At 42.8% G+C, this 16,630-nt stretch overlaps 1 protein-coding gene across 1 annotated transcript in view; it reads right to left on the reverse strand.

The window, feature by feature from the left end:
- Positions 1-743: 743 nt before the first annotated feature.
- pdzrn3b (PDZ domain containing RING finger 3b) overlaps positions 744-16,630 on the reverse strand; it is a 120,418-nt gene continuing 104,531 nt past the window's right edge. Inside the window, exons 4-11 of the mRNA XM_080424392.1 lie at positions 11,543-11,799; positions 9,998-10,085; positions 8,678-8,776; positions 7,905-7,967; positions 7,423-7,524; positions 5,604-5,720; positions 3,458-3,793; positions 744-2,940 (exon numbers count right to left, since the gene is read on the reverse strand). Coding sequence (XP_080280518.1) covers positions 1,756-2,940; positions 3,458-3,793; positions 5,604-5,720; positions 7,423-7,524; positions 7,905-7,967; positions 8,678-8,776; positions 9,998-10,085; positions 11,543-11,799 — 2,247 coding nt within the window. The 3' untranslated portion in view covers positions 744-1,755. The remainder of the gene's footprint in view (positions 2,941-3,457; positions 3,794-5,603; positions 5,721-7,422; positions 7,525-7,904; positions 7,968-8,677; positions 8,777-9,997; positions 10,086-11,542; positions 11,800-16,630) is intronic.

A 16,630-nucleotide genomic window follows, 5' to 3' on the forward strand; every position in this document is an offset into this window, starting at 1 on the left:
CTGCTCAGTTAAGGGTAAACATGGTTCAACTCGTTCCCTACATCTGATACTGTATCAGACAAAATCCTTCTAGCACTGATAATATGACTAACAAGTTTGTTTGTTTAGCTGCAACATTACATAAATTGAGTATTATTTGAAATTCATAAAAAGGTAAAACTCAGGAATTGTGCATGAGTAGGAGTAGTTCGGATATGCAGTTCTCCAGAACCACCGGTCTGACCGATATGTCCATATTCAGGCATATGTAAATATCCAGTTGTCTAGAACCGCCGATCCAACCGGTTGGGCATATTGGTCGGATTGGCAGTGCAACGTACATGTAGGTGTGAGGGCCCCGAACCTCTAGCTGTGAAAATAGCCTATCTACAAGCTGATCGCGCCGCGTTGTGAGCGAGCAGATCAGCTATTTTCACTTATTTTGTGTGACAGTCTTCCGTGAAGAAGTGAGGAATTCATTTACGAAAAAACATCAAAATGGAAATGTGGAGATACGAGGTTTCTGCCCGACACCAACGATATAAAACATCATTCATCATTTACACCGGATAAGAAAACTGGAGGATTAACACTGCCAGATCACACATTTGTTATGCCTATTAATAGTGCCCATCAACTGGTAGTGTTTGTATAAGAGCTTTGCTTTGTGTACTTAGTTAGGCTGCACCTTTTCATCTAGTTGCTGGATAGAGCACACAGCAGTGACAAATGACAAATGGCAAGTGTCAAAAGTTCTGTCAAAATGTGGATTCCTTTCTTCCCATGCCGTAGTATCTTCCTGGCCACATGCCGTATCCAAAACCTTTTATAAATAACAAATCCTGACAACATTTCAAAGCTCATCATATATAAAACAATAATTTATTATTTCTCTCATTTTACAAGACATCAAATTGTGTGGCTAGCTAAGGATTTATTAAGCTGTGTTATTTTGCTCGATACATGAATCCCTACGAAAGCAAAAGGTGGCTATGACGTGCTTCAACAATAAACGCAGAAATAGTTTAAATTCAACGATGTGAGGAATGTCATCCCCAAGCATACACAATGATATCACTTAATGATGACAGTCTCTACAGTATGGAACATGGGACATCAATGGTTGTATAACATTTACAAAAACAGCACCGTCAGAGATATCCAAAAAACAAAAAGTGTCTTCTTTCTTAAAAAACATGTTTTGTTAAATTTACAAAAGTCCTCTCAAAAAGGATTATATGGTTCACCTTGTAGGGAAATATTATTGTGTCTTGCAATAGGCATAGGGTATGTATAACAGCAAAATACTGATAAGAGATACTTGTTAAGAACAAAATAAAACAAAAAGCGTAAATGCTGGCTGTTTACTTATGGCACACAGTCTTTACACACTTCCAAAACCTTCTAAAAGATTAAAATCTTGCATTTTCTCAAATATTATTCAAAAAGAGCAAGCAACAAAGGTAGAAAAGGTTATTGAAAGCATTTGAAAAAGGAAAAAAACATTTTCAAATCGTCCTCGACGCAGTCACGTCCGATTCATGTGTAAAAAGTCCAACCACAGAGCACTCAACAGGCCACCCTCTCGACCAGTGCAAGGTCAAAAGTTCCTTCAGAAAAAGGCCTTTTCTTGTTTCTTATTTACAAAATGTTGCCACATTGAACGAGGCAGGAATCTCTACCTCAACTGGTAGTGTTCTATTTACAGGACTTTACATCCAACTGTGGGCTCTCCTCATCCGACCGACGACCCTGGACCGGGGCCCAGAACTGGGCCTAGACCGTGGTCACAGACAAGAGGGAGTTGTAGACTTTTTGACCGCCTTCCGACTTGGTACCGTGGGTGAGCAGTTCCTGGATGGTCATCCAATTGTCAAAGATTTTCTTGTTCCTCTTTTTGTTCATCTTTTTGTGGCTCAGTTCAATGATGTTGGGTTCTTTATTGTCCTCCTGGTTGCTCTGCTCCTTCAGTAGACTCTCGGCGCGACTCTGCTTCATGAACTCGCGCCGCTGCCTCTGCTCCTTGGCGCGCGCCGCGTGCTGCTTCCTCTCCTCCTTGCTCCAGTAGCGGCCCATCTTGAGCTCGCTGATGGCGTCGTCGTCCGTGGTCATGCCGCTGCGCTCCTCGCGGATGCGCAGGGCGCGCTCCTTCAGCAGCTTGTCCCTCACCGGCCGCTTGGTGATGTAGCGCGTGCCGTCACTCCGTATCTTGACCTTCCACTCCATCTTGGGGTCCAGGTCACTGGGCGAGACGGGGTCGCGGCACATGCTGACCAGGCTCATCTGGCTCTGGGCGTATTCCACGGCCGACTTCTGCTGGATCAGCTGCATGTAGCTCTGGTAGTGCTGAGCGTGGGCCGGGATGTGGGCGTGTTTATACGGCGAACGTCCCGTTTTACCGGACTCTCCCGACTTCCTCTCCTTGACCTCTGGCGTGCTGCCACCTCCGTCGGCGTCCTTGGACGAGGCCCTGCTTCTGCCGGGGCTTCCTGCCTCCTGGACGGGGGACAGGAGGGGCTTGAGCGTCCTGCCGTTGAGGCCGGTGGAGCTCAAGGCCCCCCCCGCCGGACCCTGGTCCTCTGCTCCCCGGCGGAGGGAGTTGTCCGGGGACAGTTCCAACGTCAACGGGGTGCTGCGGCAGCTCTCGCCGGTGTTGTAGGCGCTGGAGCTGTCCTTGTCCGATTTCTCGGGCAACTCGGTGATGTCGGAGAGCTCGTGGCGGCGCGCTCCGTCGATGCTGGTGTTGTAGTTGCGGAAGCCGCTGTTGTGCAGCATCCACGACTCTCGATACTGGTCCCTCAGCTGCTGCATCTTGTGGGCGCGGACGATGTTCAGGCACTCCAGCTCGATGCTGCGGAGCTCCTCGTTCAGCATCTCCAGCTCTTTGTCCACCCCCTCCGCCTCCTGGACCCCGGCCACGCCGCCCTGGCAGTAGACGCCCTGACCTCCGGGGTTCCTCGCCTGCAGTGGTGGAAAGTAATTAAGTACATTTACTACTAAGTACTGTACTTAAGTACAATTTTGAGGTATTTGTACTTTACTTGAGTATTTCCAATTTCCAATACTTTTACTTCTACTCCACTACATCTCAGAGGCAAATATTGTACTTTTACTCCACTACATTTACTTGAAAACTTTAGTTACTAGTTACTTTTCAGATATAAACGACGATATTATAAAACATACATTAACCACTTTAGCCCTATTTTATACATAGCGGCTATTTGAAAATAGCCGATCTACAAGCTCACAACGCGTCGCATCGCGACGCGTTGTGGGCTTGTAGATCTGCTATTTTCAAATATTTAGTACTTTTACTTTTGGTACTTTAAGTACATTTTGATGCCAATACTTTTGTACTTTTACTCAAGTAAATTTTTTATTCTGGACTTTTACTTGTAACAGAGTATTTTTATATTGCAGTATTGGTACTTTTACTTAAGTAAAGAATTTGAGTACTTTTTCCACCACTGCTCACCTGGCACTTCAACTCCAGGAGCTCTCGGAAGCGCTCGCACTCGTCGGCCGGGATCCCCAGGAAGTCGGCGTCGGCGTAGTCGGCGGAGACGAACGACTCGCCGCTGAAGGGCAGGTCGGCGCTGCTGCCCAGCGTGTCCTGGCTGTAGGTCAGCTTCCTGCTGCGGCTGCCCAGCGTGTTGGAGGCCGTGGTCTGGTCGTCGCACGGGTTCTCCTGCTCCGAGCTCTCGTCGTTGCGCGTGCTCTCGTCGGTGCGGCCCACGCCGCTGTCCTTCTCGTGGTGGTTGGACAACAGCGTGGCCGTGTCAGTGGTGCCGCCGTCCTCCTCGTGCTTTTTCTGGTACAAGAGACATCAAAAAAACGGGTGAGAAACAATGCTTCACTGACTAGGTGTCTATAGTTACTACATTATTGGTATTGGAGTGTAGTAGCAGTGGAAAACAATCACGTTTTTTAGAATCTGCAATAAGTCTTGTGAAAAAGGAAATCAACCTTAACACATTTACCGCCGGGCCCGTAGTTCTACGGGCCGTTAAATCCAACGGTTAAGCGCCAATCCCGTAGCCTACGGGCTGTGGTGCTTTTTCCTTTTTTTCGATTTTTTTTTTTTTTTAATTTTCTAGGGGGACCATTTTCAGTGTAACACCACCCGATCTCGACCGGAAGTGCGATCACGTTTTTTGTTTCCCGTCTGCCTCCATTCTAAGTCGTACACAATAACCCCTGTAAAAGCCCCTGTAAACATGTAGTTTTTCATCCTCGCATTTCCCATGTTAACTTAAACGGTCAGAACTCAAACATGGCGGCTCCGTTTGACACGTGGTCTTCACTGGTAGAAGCAGTGAGATCTCCGCGATGTTTACAAACAGTGCACAGCTCAATCTTAAGGATTTTAACAAGATCTGTGGCGACGTGAAAAAAACAAAAAACAACAATAAAACGTTGGCACTGGTGAGTACATTATGAGATTAACCTCTGGCGGTCAATGTGTTAAAGGAGTAGTTCACCCAAAAAAATTACTTATTTTCTATCAATTGCACACCCCATGAAGCCTTGAATCCATGGATTTATTTGAGTTTTTGTCGCATTCCTAAGCCAATAATTTGATTCCTGTCTCCTCCCGGCTAATGTATCCGGTAGGAGACACAAAGTAGATTCTTTGTGTCTCCTACCGGAAATACACCCGGGCATCAAATTATTGGCTTAGGAATGCGACAAAAACCAAAATAAATCTATGTATTCAAGGCTTCATGGGGTGTGCAATTGATAGAAAATAAATATTTTTTTGGGTGAACTCTCCCTTTAATTACTTACTGGTATCGTTTACTATTGTGATGTTGATGTCTGAACACTTAGTATGTATATAATATATCTTTAAGACCAATTGTACAAATGTATTCATTAGTTTTCTCTGTAGGTTTACCACAGTCTTGAAAACATTGTCATTAAAATATTTACTAACAATGATAAAAAAGGAAGGGCCAAAATTAATTGTGCCTGAACAGCTGCTACACTCTGTGGACTTGGGGTTGATTGAGATAGCCTGTCAGTTCATGCTGTTTGCACGCACATAATGTGCATGTGTGCACGTGTGAATGCTTGTGTGTGTGGGTGTATGTATATGTGATTGATGTACTCAAATTCTTTACTTAAGTAAAAGTACCAATACTGCAATATGAAAATACTCTGTTACAAGTAAAAGTCCAGAATAAAAAATGTACTTGAGTAAAAGTACAAAAGTATTGGCATCAAAATGTACTTAAAGTATCAAAAGTAAAAGTACTAAATATTTGAAAATAGCCGATCTACAAGCTCACAACGCGTCGCGCGACGCGTTGTGAGCTTGTAGATCTGCTATTTTCAAATAGCCTAGGTATAAAATAGGGCTAAAGTGGTTAATGTATGTTTCATTATATCATAATTTACATCTGAAAAGTAACTAGTAACTAAAGTTTTCAAGTAAATGTAGTGGAGTAAAAGTACAATATTTGCCTCTGAGATGTAGTGGAGTAGAAGTAAAAGTAATGGAAATTGGAAATACTCAAGTAAAGTACAAATACCTCAAAATTGTACTTAAGTACAGTACTTAAGTAAATGTACTTAGTTACTTTCCACCACTGTGTGTGTGTGTGTGTGTGTGTGTGTACCTGCTGCAGCATGCTGGCGGTGAACTGCATGGCCTGGTGATGCTGCTGCTCCAGCATATCCATGTGAAGGTCATCCAGAAAGTCGTTCCTGTCGTCATCCATCCAGCCCTCGTCCAGCTGACACACAATGGGGGTTTGTTAGAGGCCAATAATAAAGTACAGCTGAGGTCCTACACCAAGATGATGATATGCTATAGAACTGTCACTCTCATGGAAAGAACTTCTGCTGAAAGTTTAGCATATTTCTGTGAGCTAATAAATGGTAGAGACCAGTGGTGGAAAGTAACTAAGTACATTTACTCAAGTACTTTACTTAAGTACAATTTTGAGGTATTAGTACTTTACTTGAGTATTTCCAATTTCCAATACTTTTACTTCTACTCCACTACATCTCAGAGGCAAATATTGTACTTTTACTCCACTACAATTATTTGAAAACTTTAGTTACTAGTTACTTTTCAGATATAAATTATGATATAATGAAACATACATTAACCACTTTAAACCTATTTTAAACCTAGGCTATTTGAAAATAGCAGATCTACAAGCTCACAACGCGTCGCATCGCGACGCGTTGTGAGCTTGTAGATCGGCTATTTTCAAATATTTAGTACTTTTACTTTTGGTACTTTAAGTACATTTTGATGCCAATACTTTTGTACTTTTACTCAAGTACATTTTTAATTCTGGACTTTTATTTGTAACAGAGTATTTTTATATTGCAGTATTGGCACTTTTACTTAAAGTAATACTAGGTAACGTTTTCAACAAAACTAAAGTTAAATTGTATATCTTTTGCGAGTGGCAAAAGTTTCACAACACCCACTCCGTGAATTTCACCCCCGGAAGCCTTTTATTTATATATTTTCTATTGAACGTGTACGGGGGGGACTTTCCCGGGAAAATGACGTTCCTGGCCAACGTCATGACGTCGTGGCCGACGTCCTCAGGAACTACCGCAACGGTTTCCTGTTTGGCCAGGAACTACCGCGCTATTAACAAAAAGGAACCTCACGCTGATTTTAAGATAATGTAGGATTGGGAGATCGAAAAAGAACAGAAAAAGAAAGCACAGCTCATGGTAACTAATGCTCCACTGGCTAAGAGAAACGATCCGTAGATAGTATAAAACAATTAAAAGATCGCTTTTTGAAACGCTTCCGGCTTCCGGTGAAAACGAATGGAATTCTGGGTAATCGAGGACTAGGGAAATTGTATGCAGTGACGGTAGTGACCAGCAGAGGTTGCTAAAAATCGTTATTTGTGATTTTGCATTGTACAACTTTAAGTAAATAATTTGAGTACTTTTTCCACCACTGGTAGAGACTTTACATTTTCACCACCAATGACTGGAAGCTGTGTGTATCACAACAACTATTACCCAACTTGGCCTGATGAGGGCACTATAATTATAATTTTCACTTTAAAAAGTCATAACTCCTACAGTGATGTCTATGACAAAAATGCTACAGACATCCATCTATCCTCACTATACAACTCTGCCTCAAGAATGACTCAAATCGGTCTGACAGGTTGTTCAAACACCACCAAACGTGCTGGATTTGATTTATATTAAGACATTGAAACCCCAAATAATTTCAAAATTTACCTAAATAGGGGGTGTCGATATTGTTGAAAATGGATCTAGCCTGGAACTAATTTGGCCATAAATTAATTAGTGTCTGTTTGATCGTGATAATTGAAAGTTATCTTTAATACAGGCGTTGGAAATTAGTCTGTGTTGCTTGAACCCCCAAATCATTGCTTTATTATTCTTTTATGATTTTGTTTTCAATCTTTTTTTTTTTTTTTTTGTTACCTGAATTTCTGGTCTGGCTACCAATAGACAGACATTCCGGTTCTCCTCGCTGGTCAGCAGTGCTACAGCTTCCTCACGGTTCTGGATTTCAACACCATTGATCTGGGATACAGGAAAGATCAGTGAGATTACGCTTTCATGATTACATTGTAGGGATTTAGTCCGTTTTCCAAAGCAATAATACTGTATAATAACTACAACAGTAGAAAGAGCTGTAAATCCCCGCTTCACCAACACAGGCAACCAGTAATACAATACTGTAAGCCAATAACATGTACAAAGCCCTACAAACACAGTGCACAAACAACAGATAAGTAACGTAACGATTAAGTAAAACAAATCCCTGGATATAAGCGTGTCTTTGACAAGTAGCTAAGTAACTTAATAACAGAGAAGTGGTATGTAGGTACAGAATTATGAGCCCAAAGTTAAACCAAAAACAAACAAAGACGGGTTGCTTCAGAGTCTCATAGAGCATGTACCTGGATGATTCTGTCCCCTTCTCTGATTCTGCCGTCCTTTGCGGCAATACTGTGCGGGTCAATCTAAGGCAAGCAGAGAGAAGTAGAATGAATCATTGGAAGACTTTTCATTGCATTTCCTTTCAACAACGTCACTATTAACCCATTAACTCATTTAGTGCCACTGGACGTAAAATACGTCCAATGTAATAAGCCCTGTGCCACAGGACGTAAAATACGTTAAAAAAAAATGTTCAGAACCCAAGATATGATGATTTGAAAATGTTCTGCTCCATTCACTTCTTGTTTAACTTCTTACTGAAAAAGGCTGTATCTCGGCTCCTAAGCACTTTTTTTTTACAAAGAATTTTGGCTGTGGCACTGAATGTTTTTTTTTTACAATGAATTTTGGCCAGTGGCACTGAATGAGTTAGCAGATATACAAGCTCATAGCGCGGCACCGAGTGCCGCGCTACGAGCTTGTAGATCTTCTATTTTTGAAAAATCGTGAAAATGTGTGCAAATCTTTGAATATATATATTCTTTTAAAGCAAACATTAACTCAAATCTTTGCTTCTGGGGGTCCCTGGAACAACATATTTTGAGATGGGGGTCCGCGGCCAAATACATATCATTTTGAGGGTCCTTGGCATGAAAAAGTTTGAGCACCACTGATATAGAAACACATGTATTTCAGCAAACTGATTTAGAAGACATTTCTAGAATCGGCTTCAGGTCTTAATGGGTTAACAAATCCTGAAGCTGCTCTTCAGCGTTTCAGTGAGTGAACTCACCTCACTGACGTATATGCCGGTCTCATCCTCGTCGTCGGTCCTGTAACACACCGTCAGGCCAAGCTTGTCCTGGATATTGGTGCGGTACAAATCCACTTCCTAGAAAAAAAGACACAAGCTCCAGGTTACACCTCACTCTTCATCTGAAGTTTGGTTTCTTTTTGCTCTTCACAAAATTGGGTTAAGAACTGATATTTTGACTTCTATGAGGACACAAAGAGCAACAATGATACATAAATCACTGTCACGATTCTCTTGGGCTAGATGCCGGGAAGCCTTTGTGTCTCTTATAAGCCCGGTGACAGCATGAGGGATGATGTACTGGCCGGCGGCCCGGGCAGAGTCACGTTTGTCACTTGTCAACACCTGTAATCTGGGAGATCCGGTTAAAGATACAAGCGGCACTTTTTTTTTCAGTTGCCGGGGGTTGGGTAGGGATGGGTCAAACCCAAACGCCACTTCGAAAATGTCTCAAAAGCGTTTCAACCCCGACTACTGAAATCCTTTCTAATTCTGCTGCAGAATAGAATACTTTACACACATTCAGGCAGAAATGAAGAGCAGGCGATTGAAAGGACAGTGGTCAGACTGGAACTTAGTTTAAAACAACAGTACATATACTGTACGTATTAAAAGAGAAAGCATGACATTTAAGTGACTCAATTAATTTGATCTGAATGTAGCAGAGTAGCCCTGCCTGATAATCAGAAGCCTAATATAAGCGTCTTTGAGTCAGTCTTAGCCAATACACTGTGTGTGTGTGTGTGTGTGTGTGTGTGTGTGTGGGGGGGGGTGGGGGGGGGTGCAGGGTTGCAGGGGTCATAGGAATAGCAGCAGGGGTGAGAGTCACTATCCCCTGGTTACATCCTCCTCATCATGTCCTGATCTGGGCATTGTTAAATGTGCATCATCAGATCCATCATGGCAGAGCTATCATCTGCTCCATCTAATGATGACCCACTGGGCCTGTGATCGCCAACCAACCATCTCCTGTGGAAGACGTAGTACACCTTGTCACTAATAAGTAATGATGTCACAGTTCTGCATCTGCTCTGGACAAACAAGCTACTCGATTCCTGTCTGTCCTACATGTGAGTGTCGTTATATGGAGGGTTGGGGGGGGGGGGGGGGGGGAGTGGGAGCCGGGCACCACATCAATTATTGTGATCTATCGGAGAGAGACTAGGCATTGTGGTGGAGACACAGAGGCTAGATCAGACCGGCTGATGGGACCAAAATGGAATCTGCGCCTGAGCGTACGTCATCATTGAGGCGGCAGCGGAGAGGGACAGAGAGGCTGAAATGGAGAGCATGTCATACCTCATACTCCAGCTCCTCTCGCTCCATGTCCTGCTGGATGCCCTCTAGGAAGTCATTGGGGTCAAAATATGCACGTCCCGGTGGATGCCTACGAAAAACAAGATACAATATGTAAGATTACAAAAGCAGTGTTACCAGTTCAGCAGAATGACCTGGCTGACACATTTGGTGAAAGGACTGTTCTTAAATAAGGGTTCTTAAATAAATGAGATCTAGCACCCCTATTCCGGGCAGGTCCTAATAGGTGAACAACATTCGGAGGAAATAGGTGAACATTCAGTAAAAAAAAAATGCCATCTACATTCTACATATTCCCTCTGCACCAAATCTGTTGTAGACTAGAGGAGGGGTCTTCAACACCCTAGGGGGTCCTCAGAGTTACTACAGGGGGGCCACCAAATCTTTGCATGATATGACTTTTTTTTTTTTACATTAACCACTTGAACCCTAGCATCCCTTTTCTGAGGATAACTTTAGTCAAAAATAGCAGATCTACAAGCTCACAACGCCTCGCACTGCGAGGCGTTGTGAGCTTGTGGATCGGCTATTTTTGGCTAAGAGGTAACGTTGAAGACCCCTGGACTAGAGGTGAAAAAGGAGGAGGCCAAGGATAGGTCACTGGGGCACTCCGACCAACGAAGTATACAGCATAGGGTTCATGTACTGTGGTTGAACTGGGAAAAAAAGCAAGCAAATTAGAGAGAAAATAATAAGGACACAATGTAGATGTCATGCCCAGGGGCTAATCAGAAATGAGAATGGCGTGTATTTAATTTGACTCTGAAATCAAATAAATAAATGATGAGTGATCATTAAGGGCAGCTGCTTCTGGCACAGTGGGCAAAATGCACCCAGACTCTCGATGCCGTGGGGCCAGACAGAGCAACAATACACGACAACCCTGTGACTTCATATGCAAACGTAAATGAACATCACTGTCATCATCATGCATTTGTGTGCCCTGGGATATGGCAGCCCCATCTCTCCATCTCAAGTGACAGGCAGAATGTTTTCCATGAACCTCTGGAGATGTCACGCGGATAGTCTTGTGAAAAATACAAGATGTCCCCGTCTCAATTAACACAGAGAATGACAGGTTCCACGTGCGCGCATGTGTGTGTGTGTGTGTGGGGGTGGGTGTGAAACTGAGTCACTGAGTTCTGAAAGCTTTTTAGTTTTTTTTCTCCTTCCATTTGATGTGTCATTCACTTAACCCATTGATACCTGGAACGCTTCTGTGTCACTTTAGATGCCTTTGGCTATTCAAAAATAGCAGATATACAAGCTCATAGCGCGGCACCGAGTGCCGCGCTACGAGCTTGTATATCTGCTATTTTTGAAAAATCGTGAAAAAATATATATTATTATTTTTTCAAAAAACTGTTAGGATTTAGATTTTTTTTTAAAGAATCGCCTCAGGTCTTAATGGGTTAAAAGTCACTCTCCGGCAGGAAGACTGCATTAACAGCCTCTCACACAGAAAGTCCCTTTCTAAATAAGAAAAAAGGAAGGCGCTTCATCACTGCTGTCGGCGGGGTTACTCACTCCTCGGGAAGAAGATATTGCTCCAGCACGGCCATGGTGGCGGGTGCGGAGGCAGGCAGCTTGGTGAGGGCCATGATGTGCTGGAAGGTGATTTCGGTCTGGGTGCTGATGTCCGTCACGTGCGTGTCGGCAGCGGGGCCGGTGGGTTTGGGGCGCGGGGCGCGACGCAGCACCTGCACCATGATGGGCTCCTTGGCCGTACGGAAGGCCTCCACCGCCTGGTCGTGGGTCGCCTTGGACAGGTCCTTTCCGTTGACCTGGACGGAGACAAACGAGAGAGAGCGATGCATGGTTAACCCATTGAGACCTGAAGCCGATTCTACATGTCTCCTAAATCTCAACAGTATTCTGAAAAACGTATGTTTCTATATCAGTGGTGCTCAATCTTTTTCATGTCAAGGACCCCCAAAATGATATGTATTTGGCCGCGGACCCCCATCAAAATATTTTGTTCCAGGGACCCCCCAGAAGCAAAGATTTGAGTTAAAAATGTTCGCTTGAAAAATATATATATTCAAAGATTTGCACACATTTTCACGATTTTTCAAAAATAGCAGATCTACAAGCTCGTAGCGCGGCACTCGGTGCCGCGCTATGAGCTTGTATATCTGCTATTTTTGAATAGCCTAAAGTGTAAAATAATGCTTTTTAGCTCAAATCAAAAAATGACACAGTTCCAGGTCTTAATGGGTTAAACTTATCCGGATAAAATTGGAAGGAAAACATGGCGTGGGGGGGTGAGGGGAAATATATTTCCTTCATACATAAAAGCTGACAACATGGCAGAGCGTTTAAACCAATTCATGTTTTACATGAACTTGACACATTGCAGGATAAGTCCTTTAAAGTCCTTCTTGTATAATCTTGTAAACACTGATCCAATCAGATGTCTAGTAGTGACTAAAGCATGACATCATTTAGGCTTGTCGTCCCCTTTTTACACAAACACTGCAGCAGCGATATTCCATTTCAGTGAATTATTAGTGCTCCGGCCTCTTTTACAGGGTCAGAGTCCGGATCAAGTAGAATAAGACCTTAATTAGAAAGAGTCTCTCTTTAACCCATTAACACATTGCATGCCAGTCGCGTAGATCTACGCGAACCTATTTAAAGCCGCAGCGTGCCAGTCGCGTAGATCTACGCAAACCGCCGATTCCCATTGAAATTGCCCCAGGTGCACTTTCCGAATTTTTTTGATCCATTTCCGTTTCCGGTTTCCGGTCGGAAACAGAATTATTCGGGTTCCGGTTTTTTCGATCGTATCCGCTTCCTGTCTGGGATCCTGTTTAAAACTCGATTTTCTCGGTTGTTGTTTTTCTCCTCGCTGATCACTGTTTAGCGTTGATCGGCTGTATCTTCAAGATGGCGGCTCGCATTTGGAAACTGTTTTCGCTGGCCGTTTCTCACAGATCCGCTGTGTGTTTAGAACCAAATGAACGCACACTTTTAACTTATTTAGCGAGGTCTGTGGCGACATGAAAAAAACAAAAAAACAACAATAAAACGCTGGCACTGGTGAGTACATTATGAGATTAAACTCTGGCATGGAATGTGTTAAGACCCGAAGCCGATTTCTACAAAATGTCTTCTAAATCCCAGCAGTATTCTGAAAAAAACGTATGTTTCTATATCAGTGGTGCTCAAACGTTTTCATGTCAAGGACCCCCAAAATGATATGTATTTGGCCGCGGACCCCCGTCTCAAAATAAATAGCAGATCTACAAGCTCATAGCGCGGCACTCGGTGCCACGCTATGAGCTTGTATATCTGCTATTTTTGAATAGCCAAAGTGTAAAATAATGCTTTTTTTTTAGCTCAAATCAAAAAGTGACACAGACGCGTTCCAGGTCTTAACGGGTTAATTAATCAAGGTCATTAGCGAGGGCTGCATGGAGGAGCCCTCATTTAGCTAAGTAATTTCTCAGAGGAGGATAAATCTGACCTCCCGTCAGAGACAATGGAGCGGGGGTGCAGTGTGTTAACCTGGGAAGATTAATTCCGGGAAAAGGCCCGCAGCATGCCATAGTGAAGAGGCTAATTAAGTTTGGTTTGAACCACTTAAGGGTTCTGTGTGCGCCGATGAAAGACGAGCCCACGCCCTCATCGGTCCTCGCTCTCACACCGATACGTATAGACGTTCTGTATCTAACGCACCTCGGGGGTTAACCACACATGAACCCTAGTGGCCTTTCTGTGGGCATGTCATAATAGTAGGCAAACATTCTGCAAAAATAGCAGAGCTACAGGCTCACAGCGCGTTGCATTGTGACACGTTGTTGTGATCTTGTAGATCGGCTATTTTTGGCGAAGAGAGTCGGTGTAGACTAGGGAACAGATCTGAAAACAGTGACACACAGTACAAACACAGTAAGACAAACCGACAGCTTCGTTACAACAGCTTTGCACTCACTTCGAGTGGCTCAACTACAAAAACAATGGCAGGTCAGCCAAAATGTCAAGTCTGTCTGTCTGTCTGTCTGTACTCTGTACAGTGCTTCCCGAGAGGTAAGCAACTGAAAGGTAAAGAGAAGACGAAGAGAAAAAAGCAGTGGTGGACAAAGTACTCAACTCCAGTATGAGAATATATAGAATACTACTTACTGGTCAAATATTACTCAACTACAAGCGAAAGTTGCTCAGTCAAAACTGGAGTACTTAATACCTAAGTATTCAAAAGTACATGCTTTAAAAAAATACTTAAGTAATCAAAAGAACAAATTACAAAGTAAAAAAAAACTAAACAGTAATAGTGAAAATAGTAGCTCTACAAGGCATTTTCACTATATTTGAAATATAGTGAAAAAGTGGAATTAAGTGGTTAATTCATAATGTACCTTTTCCCTTCTAGAAATGTAGTGGAGTCAAAAGTACAATATTTGTCTTATGTAATGGAGTGAAAGTCATATCCAAAAATTACATATACTCAAGTAAAGTACAGACAGACACTCAAAATAATTAGTGCAGTACCGTAAATTTCGGACTATAAGCCGCGACTTTTTTCCCATTTTTCGACCCTGCGGCTTATATAACGGTGCGGCTTATCTATGGATTTTTACAGCTAACGACCACTAGGGGACCTCCTAAATCTATGGATTTTACACCCGCGGCTTATAGTCCAGTGCGGCTTATATATGTACAAATCATTCAATTTAGCTGCTGCGGCTTATATTCAGGTGCGGCTTATAGTGCGAAAATTACGGTACTTAAGTAAATGCACTTAGTTCGTAGTGAGTAATAGCAGTGAACTGAATTAGGATGCCAGGACGGCAACAGAAGGGTGTTGTACTTTGGGTCAAAGCACTGCCTCTCGGCTTATCAGGGTTTGAACAGCATCACGTTCTGCTCTCAATCATCACATCATTTGGAATTTGTTGCTTGTTTGGCTTTGATAGGATCGGAGCCTGGGGCTCTTCTCGTTTCATAGGCTATCCACGTTGCCTCTCCTTCTGCACAGACACACACACACACACACACACACACACACACACACACTCACATCTGTACACATGCTAGGAATAATGCCGCTATTTAACAGGACCTGACTGATGCGAAAGAATTGCATGGTCCAGCGTTTAGCTTTCCAGCTCATTAGCCATGTTATTAATCTTTAGCATCCGCGCTCTCACTCTCCCTGACATTGAACAGACACACATACAGTACAAACAAACACCACGTCTTAGGATTCATTTTTGGATAAACATACAGCTGCTTGCTACCGTTGCCCCTGGCTAGACCGGTCTCATTCTGATTCATAGCATTAGTTTGCACCTCTCGACACCGTGAGGAGGAACTGCAACGTCTAACAGCCTCCAGACATAAACTAATGTCCTGGGCTTTCTGCACAGTAAAAATCCTCAGTGTTCATTTTAACAACGAAGAGTTTACAAATGGAACAAATGGTTCCATTTGTAAACTCTTTTGGGTTAAATTAACACTGAGGATTTTACTGTGTGGGGTTTCTGCATGCAAGTCATTGTGTGTGTGTGTGTGTGTGTGTGTGTGTGTGTGTGTGTGTGTGTGTGTGTGTGTGTGTGTGTGTGTATGCGTATGTGCGTGCGTTTACTTTGCATGCAGGGAAAAAAAGAAGACAGGACTTTGTGCTACTCAACTCAACTCTGAAATGTGCCCGTTCCTAACCGTAGAGGCTTAATGCTTAATCTAAATATGTTTCCGAAAAAAGTTGTGATAATAATAGTAATTTGCATTGCATAGAGTACAGAAGTCCTGACGTCACTTGTTCATCCCCAGGTTCGTAAAGTAATTTCTCTATGGAGAATAACATTGGGTCATCATAGAATCGTCTCATATAAGAATTGTGGTCCAAAAATAAACAAACTGTCTCAGCAATATTGTCAGGGAGGAGGTTCTGTATCGTTTATGATAGTCAGTCACTTATATTTGATACAGTCTGTTTCTGGCGAATATTTAACTAATTCGGCGGAAGTAACATTAGCGTTTTCTCACCATCAGTTGATGCTTCATATCCATAAGAGTCAAACCGCCGGGGTCATTTGTTTATTTTTGGAACACAGTTCTTATTTGACGCGATATTAAATACGTCTATGGGGATTCAGAATGGGGGTGGAAAACCACGAACCAGGTAGACAAACCTAGGATGTGTAAATTACGTCAGACTTTGGTGCTCTATAATTGGGATATTGAGAAAAGGGACAGGAGAGAATTTACAATTTAGGCATAAAACAGATGTTCTTATCCAGAGCGACATAAAATTAGCAAGGTGATCACATACAGTACCTAAAAATTAGGATCCCTAGTAAACCAAGAACCCAGCATCAGTCTAATATACTATCGGAATAACAATCTGTACATTGAAACTATAGGGTACCAGGTAAACAATGAACCTAGCATCTGTTTAAAGAACAGGCTATCTAAAAATTACAAGAACTAAATAAATCTGCGTTGATGCAGGAGACAATCTAATTCAAAATGAAAGACAGCATAAAAAATAGTCAATCGACTCAAACATTCATGTAAACTGTTCAGTGTTAACCCATTAAGACCTGGAACGCATCTGTGTAACTTTAGATTTCTTTGGCTATTCAAAAATAGCAGATATACAAGCTCATA

Source organism: Gymnoscopelus braueri, assembly GCF_963280865.1.
Source record: "Gymnoscopelus braueri genome assembly, chromosome: 3".
Taxonomy (NCBI): Eukaryota; Metazoa; Chordata; class Actinopteri; order Myctophiformes; family Myctophidae; genus Gymnoscopelus; species Gymnoscopelus braueri.